We start from the raw sequence: 13,539 nt of genomic DNA, 5'->3' as shown, positions 1-13,539 counted from the left end.
CACTGCAGCTTGACAAACCGCTCCACATCTCCTCTCCAAAAGTCATTTGTGTTGGCTGGCACCCAGCTTGAGAGCAGTTCATTTATCTTTTGTGTGCATGCAGAACTGGCCGGCTCTCCCGATGGGCACATTCTTTTGGTCCTTAGCATTCGCAATCAGAGCGGTGACCCGCAGGCAGGATGGGTGCCAGTGCAGTCAAAGTAGTTCCAGGAGGGATGCAGAAGGACCTCTTCCTTATTCCTTCCAGGAATAAGCCTCCTCTTCCTTCCCAAAAGCCAGTCTGCCCCTCCCACCAAGGAATCAGTTTTAGGGCAGAGTTGGCACTTGTTGTAGCTGGAGGCTGATCAAAGCATGTGGGAGAGGCCGGCTGGAGCTGTGATCCCCAAGGCTTAAGTCTTGGGGAAAATAGGCTGAGATGGGGCTGCCTTTAATTGCCAGATCAGCTCCAGGGACATCTGGCAGCTGGTTTTAGCACCAGCAACGTCTTCTGCAGCTCTTTCTACTGAAGTGCCTCCAGTGCAGCCGTGGATGGGCTCCAGATCTGATGGCTCAGCCCCCTCCCGTGACACTTTTGGTCTCATAAGCTCCGTCTCTGTCTGTCTCCTGGGAATTGAAGGTCCTGTGCAGGGGGTGATGTGGTTCCCCCCCTTTACAGAGCCTTTTGCTGGCTGCCAGCTCTGCCCCAGCGTTATCTCATGCTGCTCCAGCTCTCCACATTCTTGTAAACACTTTCCTAGCGTGGCTGCATATAAAAGGAAGAAGAATGCAGATCCAGTCGTCCGCTCCCCGAGGGGCCAAGCAATTCCTTGCTCCTGGCAGAGCCTCACCACAGCAAACACTTGGCAGGTTCCTCATTTCATTCATTTTCATTTAATCTGAAAAAAGATTATTTGCCATCTGAGGAGCTGCTTGGAGATCACAGTCAGAGCGCAAGGTGGTTTCTCTGCCACATGCAGGGGTTTTCCTGAATCATCCCAGGAGCCACAGCCAGGATTTAGGGGTGAGGAAAGTTGCTGTCTGTAGAGCAATGGACTTCTCTGACCTGCTGGGGGACAAGGCAGGTGCTGGGGTGAAGGATGGGGGGGACTGTCTCGTGGAGCTCCCATGGCTGACAGAGAACAGACTGACGAGCGTGGTCACAGCTTGGCTCAGCCAAGGTCTGTACTCTGCTACTCACCTTCCTTGCTCCTCCCAGGACCTTGAAAACCACTATTTCTGGTTGCTGGGACCAAAACTGCCATTGACTATCACAGCCCCAACTAGGTCTTCTCCATTATCCAGCTGTGCATGCCCCAGCTGGCCCATCCAGCACCTCTACCATGAAGTTATCCATGAAACCCCTCAGAAATCTCTGGGACCGCTTGCATCCTGACCCATTGTCCTTCCAGCAGGTATCAGGGAGGTTGAAGTCTCCCATGAGAGCAGAGTTTGTCACTCAGAGGCTTCTTCAAGTTATTTAAAGGCTTTGTGCCCTTCCTCACCCTGATGGGGTGGTCTGTAACATGCCCCCACCCCAACGTCACTGTCCCACCCGCTCCTCTGATCCTGACCCACCAGCGCACACCCAGAAGGTCACCGATCCTGTGGAGGAGCCCCACGGTCATCAGGATGGGTGCTGGCTGGCTCGGCCATGGCTTCCTAGGGCAGCACCCTCCCTCTCACCAGCTCATTTCTGGCTGGAGGCCCAAAGGCAAGGTTGGGCAGTGTTCAAGTGTTTGTGTAAGAAAAGGAAAAGATCTGCAAAACATCACGATGTCTCATGAAAAGAAGGTTTTTGCTGAATGCAGTTGCAAACATTACAGATGGAGAAGTTTTGGCAAGAACATAGGGCAGTCAGATGTACAACTTCATTAATTTCAGGAAAACTGAATGTCTAAACCACTTGTACAGTTTCGAACAGCTAAGTTCAAACATCTGTACCAAAGAGATGAGGAGACTGGAATTACTTTTTGACACCAACTACATTTTATTATTTGAAATGCCAGGAAAATTCATTCTCATAAATGTGGGAACTTCTGCTGGATGGTAGCTCTGGCCCTGAACATTCGCTCTGGACCTCCTTCCTTTTTCTACACCCCTCCACCTCTGCTTATGCCGCTTAGGATATCGTGCATCCCTCCCGATGGCCACGGTAAGGAGCACACTGTTGTGGGTACAGGCTTGTAACCCTTTTGACTGCTGGACGGGCTTAGTGAGCAACCTACGCTCCTCATTTTGGGAGCGTGGACAGCCTCTGCCACCCGCTCCCCAGGGGACATTGGTGGAGACACTCAACATACCAGAAGACATCCTCCCCCAGGGTGGGGGACGAGGTCTCCTCTCACAGCTGGTATTTCTTCAGCAGCTCGCTCTGCCACTGCCGCTTCTTGTTGGGAAAGGCGACGGGGATCTTGATCTTACGGAATTCCTCGATGCACTTCCCCAGCTCGGACTCCAGCGCCCGCCTTTCCTCGCTCACCGCCGCCGCTGCCGTCGCCGTCGCCGCGGGGCTGACCTCCACCCCGTTCTCCTTCACCGTTGCGTGGTCGCTGTTTCGCCTCTGCCCCGTCTGCTTCACCTCCTCCAGCTTCTTCAGGGACTTGGAGAAGTCCAGGGTGTTGGGGCGGGCTGGGCACTCCTCTGGGGCTTCTGGCCATGGCAAAGAGTCGGTGGGACTGGGATCCCTTGCCTCTGACTGGGGGTCTCTGCCTGGGAGGGTCTCATCCGTGGCCGGAGCTGGGCTGGGCTCGTCGCGGCTGCTCGTGCCGGAGGTTGCAAAGTCATCCCCGCCGCCGGCTGTAGCTGGGTCCTGCCTTGTCTCGTGGCTTTGCTTTGGCTCCTGTGGGTCACCGTGGGCTGGGGAAGGAAAGCGGAGAGCTGCGTGAGGAGCGGGAGCTTGCACGGCCCCTGGTGACGGGGTGCATCTCGAGCGAGGCTGGGCTGCAGCCACGATGGGGCTGTGGGTAGCTCGGCTTAGCTGGGCATGGGGCACCCGTGGGTGCCCAGCTGGGCAAGCAAAGCCGAGCCACCACATTGGTGAGCCCTTCCCCAAGCCTTGGGTTGGCTGAGCCCTGGGGCCAGCCCTGGGTGGGCTTGGGGGGTCCTGGAAAGTTTATGGGCTTCCCGTGGTCTGTGGTTTGGTCTGCAGTGGGGCTGAGGGATGCTGAGTGCAGGAACGGTCCGAATCAGAAACCTAAGTTGCAAGGAGGTCTGAAGTGGAAGAAGAAATCACACACGGCCTCCCGCAGACCTCGGGCAGGGCTTGCACACGCTTTTGTTTGTTAACAACAGTGGAAAACAAGCAGTGACTCTGCATGGGAAATAGCCACTCTTTCAATTACCAGCTGCCGGGGAAAAAATCAGTTGGGGAGAAGAGTTAATAGAAACTGCTAAGAAAGCATTTAGCAGAGGGTGTCCCTGCTCCCATGCTCGGTGGGCATGCGAGAGAGTCGGTGGTGGGACAGCAGAGGTGTCCTCAGGTGGCTGAGGGCTCTGAGCTCATGGTGGGTTCAGGTCTGTGCCTGCCTAGGGCCAGACCCTGCTCCGCCGCTGGCAGAGGCATCCTCACAATTTGGCTGTTTTAGCAGAGATTTGTTTCGAAAGTAGTTTTTTGTTTTTTTTTTTCCCTTAAAGTTCCTGTTTTTCTAAATATCTTTGGCAGAAACATGGGCCTTCCTGCTTTTTGAAAGCATTGGGATGGGGCATGGGGGGGCATGTTTCTTGTCATTGTTTTCATTTGCATGGCTGTTTTTTTGGTTGGATCAGACACACCGAGACTTTCTTCCCCTCACAATAACAAGATGTGTTTTTCTGAGCAGCGGTATCAACCTGGCAGTGGTTTTCACTGCTTCCTTCCAACGCACTTAAAAAACCCTGCTGTTGCACAGTTTTAACCTGACTAGTGCCTCTCGTTTGTCGCTCTTGAGGTTTTCACTCGTAGCACCCTGTCTGCCTTTCGGTTTCCAACCCTCCACCTATACCCACCTATGTACTACTGGGGCTATACGTTTACCGTTGCATTACAAATGCTTTGGCCGTCACAGCAAAAGTGTATTGCAAAAATGCTGTTATGTGGGATTTTATAGGAAGCAACTGCCACTGGGGCGTGAATTATCCTCACCCTTTTCCCCTCCTCACATTGTAGTTTTCCATGTAGGACTTTATACAAGGGAGCACGCCAGGGTCAGCAGACACCATTAGTAGCTAACATTTAGGAATTTGATAAGCATTACCCAGTAATGCACCTGCCCAAAGATGAACAGCAATTAGTGCTGCAACATCTGCCCTGACTAGATGTGTTCCGATCTTTGCTATTAACACATGAAAGTAATCAAGAGGGAGTTTGAGTCCTGATCAAAAGTATAGATCGACTATAGGAAAAGCAGCACAGTCTGGGAGCGGCCGTCCCGGTGAGACCCCCCCTTGCTTCTCCAGGGGGAGTTTTCCCTGTCCCTTTTCTCTCTTGGTTTGTTCTTCTCCTTTCCTTAGCCCTTAAGGCACTTTTCACTATCGGAGCTGATGGAAGCCCTCAGCGGTGGTTCCATGAGCAGATCTTTGTGCGGGAGGTCTGCACGGGGGAGCTGACTCAGGGAGGACCCCAGGGCAGCTGAGGTTGCCTTCAGGGTGGACCCACCAAACTCCCATGGAAAGCCACTGCCCTGTTTCTCAAAACCGAAAAGCTCTGAAAACAAAGCAAAGACTTTTCTCTAAAATGTCTAAATTCCTGACCTGCTGGGATTTTTTTTAAAGTACATCTGCTAGCAGAGATATGAAGCAGGGTATAAAGTATTTTTATTTTAAATTCCTCATCCTACACTTTGCTCCCCCATGGAAGCAGAAAATGTCAAGGTGGATTTTCTTTTTCCTTAAAAACTTTCTGTAAGGATAGAGTTTGGTTTTTTTCCCCCTCTTCCTTCCTCTTTTTTTATTTGGCATTTGCTTGAGCAGCTCCAGCACTGAAATTACTAGAGGTGGAAAGCAGAAATGTCATCCATCACTGAGCAGAAACCTTGAAGGCTGGATTTGCTTTGGCAAAACTCTCCAGGAAGTTACAAGGATGTATCTTTGCCCCAAATTCTTTGAGTGATGGAATAAAGTCTCTAATGCTTTAATCATCTTATCTGCAAGCCTCACAACTGCATTTGTGAAATGAGGAGCTGAGGCACGGGGAACATAAGCTGATGCACCCAGATTCATACAAGGAGCCTATGGCTTAGCTGGAGACTGAATTGAAATCTCTTCAGTTCTTCTCTAGCATCTTAGCTTCTAGATTATCCAGTGACTGTAGCTGGCTTGGTATAGGATTTTTTTTTCTAAACCTTTCAACACATTTTACATCACATTATTCCCATTTGAGGCATAGAGAAGTGAAATAACTTGTTAAGTTAACCAAGTCTCCTGAGTACGGCTCCTGCACGCTCTCCATACCAGACCATACTGATTTCCTTTGCACGGTCTGGCAAGGCTGTCTGCCCGGCTACAAACCTGCAACCTGCACACTCTTGCAATCTCTCTGCTCTTGCTATGTTCCCATTGTACCTGGGTGTCCTGGTTTCGTCTGGGATATTGTTAATTTTCTTCATAGTAGCTGGTACAGTGCTGTATTTTGAATTTAGTATGAGACTAATGTTGATAACACACTGATGTTTTAGTTGTTGCTAAGTAGCGCTTATCCTAAGTTAAGGATTTTTCAGTTTCCCATGCTCTGCAAGCAAGCAGGTACACAAGAAGCTGGGAGGGAGCATGGCCAGGACAGCTGACCCGAACCAGCCAAAGGGATATTCCGTACCATAGGACGTCATGCTCAGTATATAAACTGGGGGGAGTTGGCCGGGAGGGGCGGATCGCTGCTTGGGCACTGGTCAGCGAGTGGTGAGCAATTGCGTTGTGCATCACTTGTCTTTTCTTGGGTTTTATTTCTCTCTCTTTTTTTTTGTTGTTATATTCCTATTCATTACTATTATGATTATTATATTATTATTATTGTTATTATTATATTTTATTTTACTTTAGTTATTAAACTGCTCTTATCTCAACCCACGAGTTTTACTTCTTTTTTTCGATTCTCTTCCCCACCCCACTGCGGGGTGGAGGACAAGCGAGTGGCTGCGTGGTGCTTAGCTGCCGGCTGGGGTTAAACCACGACACCGGCTCTGCCTGAGATGGATGGTGGCCTGCCGAGCTTGGGGAGAGCAGCACAACGGTGTAGACGCACACTGACAAATCGCTTGTTAGAGTATAGGTTCGCTAAGGCATTACTTCTTTGCTTTGAAACTGCAGAGAAGGTGATCTTCAGGCCATTCCTGTGCCTCTCCAGTGCACGGTCCCCTGTGTCAGTGCACAGCTTGGTCCAAATATTTTGCAGGTACCAGCAGTGTAATTCTGCTAATTTTGGTAAGATGAGGTAGTTTAGGCCATCTCTAGGTAGCCAAGGGACTTTGTATAAAGGAGCTAGTGAGTCTTAATGACTTGTCTTGTGAAATATTAATTAATTGCCCATAACAATTTACATACCTTTGTTCTAGCTTATTCACCAAGGGCATGTTATCTCAGCCTGTGCTGGCTGGTTCTCAGACTAACATCTGTAGAAATGATCTTGCACTCATTGAGAAACGCAGACCTTCAGCAGGTTTTTATTTTCTCCCCATACGGTACTGAAACACGCGATTCCTCCTGGCCAAGCGTCACAGCCCACAAGTTCACGTGCACGGGCACATGTATTTCCAAACAGCAAAGGACTGGAGGGGAGCCAGAAGCAATGTGGATTTTGCAGAAGTTTTCTGAGGAAAGTCAGCTCCACATTGGAATTCGCAGGGTCCAACAACAGGCAGATGTCAAGGGGTGGATGTTCATCTTGGCCACTCTTCTACACTGGCCACCAGTAGATATCTGACAACTGGTACGAAATACTTAGGTCTAGGGATCTGTGCTTAACCCTGTCTATGAGACCAGAGTCTTTCTGACCCCAGTTAAAAGGCTGGGGTGTGCTGTTAGGACGAGCGTATGTTTTCTTTCTGTGTGCTAGTGATTTAAAGAGTGCGGGGATCACTTTGGTTAAAGTCTGACCTGGATCAAACCTGATGCTGAATGCCCTGGACTCTGAGGCAGTCTTGGTCTTCCAGGGTATTTCCTTGCCGTTGATCTTCTCTGCAGCTTTGGACAAATAACTTCATTTTTCCTCGGGCTATGCTTCCCTCACATTTGTGTGTTTTGTCTACAGCAGTGAGAGCCTCTGTAGGGCCTGGCAATATGTGGGTATAGCTCCTAAGACCATCTGAGGACAACTCACAACTCTTCTGAGTGCACCTCACGGCTACTGAGCTGGGAAAAGAGATCTGTTATGTAGACTGATTTTCTCATCGTTTTTTAATTTTCTTCGAGTTTGCCTCCTATGCGATGCTTTTGTCTGCTTTAGAGCATCAATTAGAGTGCAGAAGTGACACTTCCGACGCAGCCCCATGGTGCTGATAGAAGTCCTGCTGAGCGCAATTAAGAGGTTCCTGCACGCAGTGAGCTCGTGCTTTGCAGGGGGAAGCACATGCTGTCCCAACCCCTTGTTGCTTTTCTGCACAGCATTTTATTTTTCCAGAGTGCTTGATGGGAAGACGAACTCGCTGTGTGTCAGGAGCCCAGGGCCCAGGCTCGCACTGCTGGGTTTGCTTCTCTGTGTCAGTGCTTTCAGCTGAAGGGGGCTGACGTGAGGACCTGGCATGCACAGACGAAGAGCGGTTCATTCCTGGGGTGCTTCCCCAGCCAAATGGGGGATCTTCAGCTCAGACTGCGTTGGCCTCCAAGATCGCTTTTCCTTTCCCACCATTTGCTGCAGAGACTCAAATTTCCCCCAAACAGAAAAGGAGATTCTTATCTTCTTTTTTTTTGTCCCAAACAAAAGCACTCTCTGAGCCCATACCAGGCAGCTAAGCAGAGAGTCGGGCATCAGAGGGAAAGCCCCACCATGGGTAGAAGCAGAGCTTTGTGCATCTCAGACTGTTTCTATTCCATGGCTTCATTTCAACAGGTCTTTTCCTTCCAGTTTTTAAATGAAAAAACAGCAACAACACATCACTTGGGGTGAAACAGGAATGTCTCTGTTCCTTTACGAGCTTATTAAACTCCTTTCCAGCCTCTTAAACTTAGACTATTGTGGCACGAAGATGGGTAGAAGTTTCAAAACAAGAGTTGGAAGAGCATGTTTCATGTGTGTGTGCCTGGAGAAGGGGGGCAGGGACCTAAACAGTTCACTTCAACCAAAGTTTTGCTTGCCCTAAAAGTGCGTTCAGAAAACAGATTTACTCTTTGTACAAAACGTTTCTCATTAACTCTTACCTGAGAGCCTGACAGTGATGGGGAGCTTAGACTGTGTCCAGAAAGCAGGTGGTGATGGAAACAATTGCAGATTTTATCGGTAAGAGCAACTTCCCCTGGGAAGTGCCAGCCTGTGTCTGCCTTGAGTTAACGGATGGCCAGTGGTGGCCAGTACAGGCTGGATGTTCACCGGGATGCACAGGGTATGTCCGCAACTTGCCCAAGCCCGATGCAAAGCAGATGCTTCTGTGCAACCTCCTGGACCCCATCAACCTCAGGTCTTGCCTCTGCCTGAATTGTTTAATGAAAAGTCAAGCTGAGCCCGAAAACTGGTGTCTGCTCTCATGGTTGGCTCTAATCTCCCTTATTTTATCAAAGAAGGACAAGACTCAGCATAAATAAATATCTTTGACCCTATCTGCCTGCAGCAGTAGCCTCTGCATTCCCAAGAGCCTCAGTTACACCGGTTGTGCCAGCGAAGGTTGTTGCTAAATCTGCAGCATTGGTGACTGTTGTGAATGGATTAACTGCTATGGCAACCCCGGCAGGACCTGGGGGTGCCAGGACCAGGACAGACAAACAGCCTTTGGTTTTAAACTTCCCTGTTAAAACCCAAGGTCCTTTGTAGGCCCTGTGGAGCAATATATATATATATATTTATCAGCACAGGCGCTGCTTTTACTTTGCATATTCTAAAAATGGCTGTTTAATGGCTTTAATCCAGCTGGCGGATAACACTGGGAGCTTCACCTGCAGTCATACCAATGTGCTTTGCTCTCAGGCTGGTACGCAGACCCTGCCACGCAGCTCTGGTAATGCCCGTTAGCGCTGACCTGGCTCTCCAGGGAGGCCTGGATCCCTTGGCAGAAGGTACCAAGCTCAGCAGAAAGCACTGGCTAGGCTGGTTATCTGTGATGTGCAGGTGCAGAGAGTGGCTTGAGCCCAAAACTCATTGCATAGGTGGCAGAAAACCTAGCTTGACTCTCCCTTGCTGCTATTTCTATAATCAATTCCTGCTGTTGCAACAGCTCAGCAAGAGCCAGAAAAAAAATTCTAAACAGCAGGGTGCACCTCTTGAAAGACCCAACCTTGCAGCCTTAAAAAAAAAAAAAAAAATCCAGATTTTTCTCTGTCATTCAGGTTGTCATTTGCTGTCAGGAGGAGGCAAGGTGGGTTCAGGAATTGGGGATTTCAGGTTTGTTTCTGAGCACTGACTGGAAGGAAGGTCCAGCTCTCAAAGGTGGAGGAAAGCTGGTCAGTGGTATCCGCTGGTTTTGGTACCATGTGTGCCACAGATGCTCAATGCCCAGCAGCAGCCCTTGGTGGGCAGTAGCTCTGTTCCCCCATTCCTCCCAAGCCCTCTGTGATAAACACATTAAGAAGAACTCAGGAAGTGTATAAATGATGGAGGTGGGCTCACAAACACCACCCTTTTCACCTCCTGTGAGTAGGAAGGTCACAACTTCGCCTGTTATAAGGATGTTTAGCTTGCAGGTTTATGGTATGTGTACAGGCAATGTGGTTGCGGGAAACAAAATACCCTAGAGAGTGTTCATCTAAATAATGTAAGTATTTGCTGAGTGCTTGTGAATATATACACACACTGCAGGAATGGGGGCAATGTGGAAATGCCTCCATCCTGCAAACGAGTGCAGGGGAGAAATGCAGCAGCCCAGGAGCGTGTGCTCTGCGGGAGCGTGCATATGAATGCTGTGTAATTGGGACCTTTTTTGCATTTCAATCAGTGTGTCGGTCACGACTGGCAGATGGATATCTAACTCAAGCCACCTTTTGTTATACATGACTTCTGTCAGTACCCAGGCTCTATTTGGAGACGGAACAAATACTGCAAAGGGTGTGTTTCTGCAGTTAATTTAGGGCCAAGCCCCTGCTGTGATCTAAATCAGTGCTCACCACTCTCTAAACCCCTCCGTGAACGCTGACACGATATCCATCAGCAGGCTAATTGCTGTTCTGAGTTCATCCCATGATGGTTTTAATCTCTAACTTCCTCCTCATTTCCTCTTCTCCCCAGAGCTGGCAGGAGCTGACATCGCACAAGCCGGGCGAGCTGTACCAGGGCTGGAAAATGCCTGCTGAGGATGGGGAGAAGTGTGCCTGCGTGGGGCCTGGGGCTGTGACTGTATGCTCTTTGACTGCCTTAATCATACAGCTTATTGCTGCAATTCAAATCCATCCTTGTGAAATTGCTTATGTTTCCCAAACATAGCTTTTTTGTTGTTGTTTTGGAAGGGTACGAGCTCTGCTGTCTGTTTTAGACTACGTTTCCTGCTCAGTGTGGATCTGCGCCGTCCAAATATTCTTTCCCCCTTATTCATAAGCGGTGGTTATTCACCCAAGTGATAATGTCACTGGTTATTTTAGCATCTGCACTAATCTGCTTCAGTTCTGGCCCTCCTGGGGAAGGTGGGAGAAGAAGCAGCAAATCCTCCCACTCCAAGGGTCTCCCAACTCTCACTGGGATGTCCCAGGTCTTTGCAAAGTCCTTTCTGAGGATTAACATATGCATGCAATCTGCTGGAGGAGTTGCTTTGGAGGAACTGTGAGATGCCTCCTAAAGTACGGCCAGCTGAGGGGTGGTGAATATGTACACGACAGACAGCAGCTTTATTGGACCAAGACTTTGCATGATTGCTTCATTTGTTCGTGCTTTTTGAGTGCAATGACTCTAGCTTTATGGCAGGGACGGGAATTGTAACTAACACACTTCGTTTTGGCTAAGCAGAATGGATTCAGACACGAGAGGTCAAATTCCGGTGACGGTGCAGAGCCAGGCCCTCAGCTGTTGTAAGCTGCTGCAACTGAAGCCAACGGAGCCATGCTGATTTACATCAGCAAAACATCTGGCCCAGGGTAGATGCTTCAATCCCACTTGAAGCAAAAGCAGCTTTCAGTAGGTGCTTCTTGTCAAGCTGATCAATTCGGGTAAGACCTGCCTCTTTCCTGGCAGGAATTAATCATCAATACTCCGTATGGCAAACTCTTGTCAAGAGGTGCTGCTCTGCCAAGATGAGCAGCTCCTGGTCAGCCCGAGCTGCGTCCCCAGCTTGGAGGCCACAGGGCACAAGAGCAGCTGGGGACCAGCCACCCCCGTGCTGAGCCCTTCAAGCTAGAAGAGGCCAGGAGGTTTTTCCAAGGGCATGGACTAGTCTCGGGAATGTCTACCTGGAGCAAACCATCGCTAAACCCCAAATGGATGTCGCAGTGTGAGTTATCACATCGGTTATTAGCACTCCTCTTGGTGCCGTTAAAGAATTGCCAGGTTTCTTTCAAAGTTGAAATATTTCTTAACCTTGCTTTAACAAGATAAAAAGATGCTTCAGCGTATACTTAAAAGAAGGGTCAATTTGGTCCTGACAGTCACTGGCAGACTTTGAGGGGTTGTACTCAGGCCACCCATTTCTGTCCAGGACGAATTTGTCCCCAGCCACAGAAGATCATCATTGGACATGTCCCTGAGGTGGGATGACAGCATTCTGCCTGCATCCACAGCTTTGAAAAGATTATAGAGGAAAATGAAAATCATGTGCAAATGAAAAAACGAAGCACAGAAATTGTTTGGCATTGATATTTGGGGGAGAAAAGGGATTCTTGCGCTCTCCTAGTCATTTGCTGTAACATCATGAAAAGACATTAAGTCTTACATGGTCAGAAGCCCCAGAAATGAATGCCTACCAGTCGAGTTTCTGCTTCACTGGGTTCCCTCTAACTGAGCAAATGAAAGACAGGTGAATCCAGCAAAGCAGCAGGTCCCCACACTGGGATTTGCATCTTCATGTCTCTCGTTGAGAACTTTCACAAACAGGTATTTTTCCTTTCTCCAGTGTCAGGAAACAGCAGAGGTTGTCTTGCAGTTTCTCAGGAGGAGGTCAAGGGTGCTCACGTGTGAACGGGAGATGAGCGATCATTTGCCATCCTGGTTTTGGAAAGGGCTGAATGCTTGCAACCCAGGAGATGTGATTCAGCCTTTTTATCTGCTCTCTGCCATGGCATGCGAGGTGGGAAACTGATTTCTGGAAGCAGCTCAGCATGGGAAATTTGTTGAGCGCGGGACACCCTGCAGTGTCCCGGTGTTGACTTATTTAAATATACAGCAAGTACGCAACAGTACAGGTACGACTGGGGAGAGGGGTGACATGGAGGGCCCACCTTGACCAGGATTGATGCTCGTGAGTGGAGGCCTCGCACTGCCTGGACCAGAAGATGTCCTGCCACCCTCCAGTGATAAAGCTGAGCATCAGGGTCATGGGGGCTAAACCAGAGCACCCCAGGCTGCACGGCGGGGTGACAGCAGGCTGTGAAGAAACCCATGAAGCCTGCATACACGAAGCCTCAAGCCCACATCGCATCTTCCCAGCTGAGGGAAAGAGGCTTTATTAGCAGTGCAGACCCAGTCACAGTTCCTCCAGAAGAGACAGCCCTTACCGTGCCGTCTGCCCCTCACCAGCCCATTCTCCAGTCTGGGGTGTCCTCCCTGAACTGAGTGCAAGCCAACATGCCTTTGACTCCAAACCTGAGCCCACCTTGGCATTGGCATAACTGGAATCAGGAGCAAATCGGGCTACTTGGGGTGAAGGAATGGGATACAGCAGGAAGAGGGAGAGACCGTGACATGGGGCTGGCAGGAACACGCATCCCTATCGAGTGCCTGTTGCTAAGTGCGGGTCCATCAAAACAACCAGTGCATCACTCTGCATGATGTGACTGCAGGCACCCGGGACAGAAAACTGGCATGTTTCTCACCTGGAAGTGCTTCTGCCGTGTCTGTCTTGAGATCCAGGATGGGCTCAGAAGAAGACATGTGTTTTTTTGGGCTGTGCTCCGTTTCTGAAGGCTGGGGAATAGGCAGGCTAAGCCAGGAGCTACCTAAAAAAAATCAAGACCCAAAGAAGAACACCTTAGAAGGCAAGTGATGTGCAAGAAGAGGCCAGGGTGGTGTGTGGTGGCCACACTCCACACCTGGTTGTCCCCCCAGAGTCTAAAGCACCTCCTGGAGCACCACGCTGGGTGCCCGGGGTGGGGAGCGATCTGGACAGCATCTGTTGTGATCCTCCCCAGTGCCTCCCAGACCCCTTCTGAGGGTGATACTTCAGTTTTGGGCAGTGCCTGTAACCACCTCCCACAGCCTCCCACCATGTATTGCTATTCTTCCTCCTTCTTTGAAGCAATTCTTCTGCCTCTTTCCTAAACCTTTATATCACTGGCTTTCAAGATATTGCTTCATTTACACTGAGT

The 13,539-nt window shown here is 49.6% G+C and overlaps 1 protein-coding gene across 1 annotated transcript in view; it reads right to left on the bottom strand.

Moving 5' to 3' along the window:
* Positions 1-1,066: 1,066 nt before the first annotated feature.
* LOC128153748 (BTB/POZ domain-containing protein KCTD12-like) overlaps positions 1,067-13,539 on the bottom strand; it is a 42,523-nt gene continuing 30,050 nt past the window's right edge. The window contains 2 exon segments of the mRNA XM_052813450.1: positions 1,067-2,835; positions 13,048-13,170. Coding sequence (XP_052669410.1) covers positions 2,321-2,835; positions 13,048-13,170 — 638 coding nt within the window. The 3' untranslated portion in view covers positions 1,067-2,320.

This window comes from Harpia harpyja, chromosome 18 (assembly GCF_026419915.1).
Source record: "Harpia harpyja isolate bHarHar1 chromosome 18, bHarHar1 primary haplotype, whole genome shotgun sequence".
In the NCBI taxonomy this organism is placed as follows: Eukaryota; Metazoa; Chordata; class Aves; order Accipitriformes; family Accipitridae; genus Harpia; species Harpia harpyja.
The sequence above is the reverse complement of the archived record's forward strand: the minus strand, read 5'-3'. Positions and strand labels throughout refer to the sequence as shown.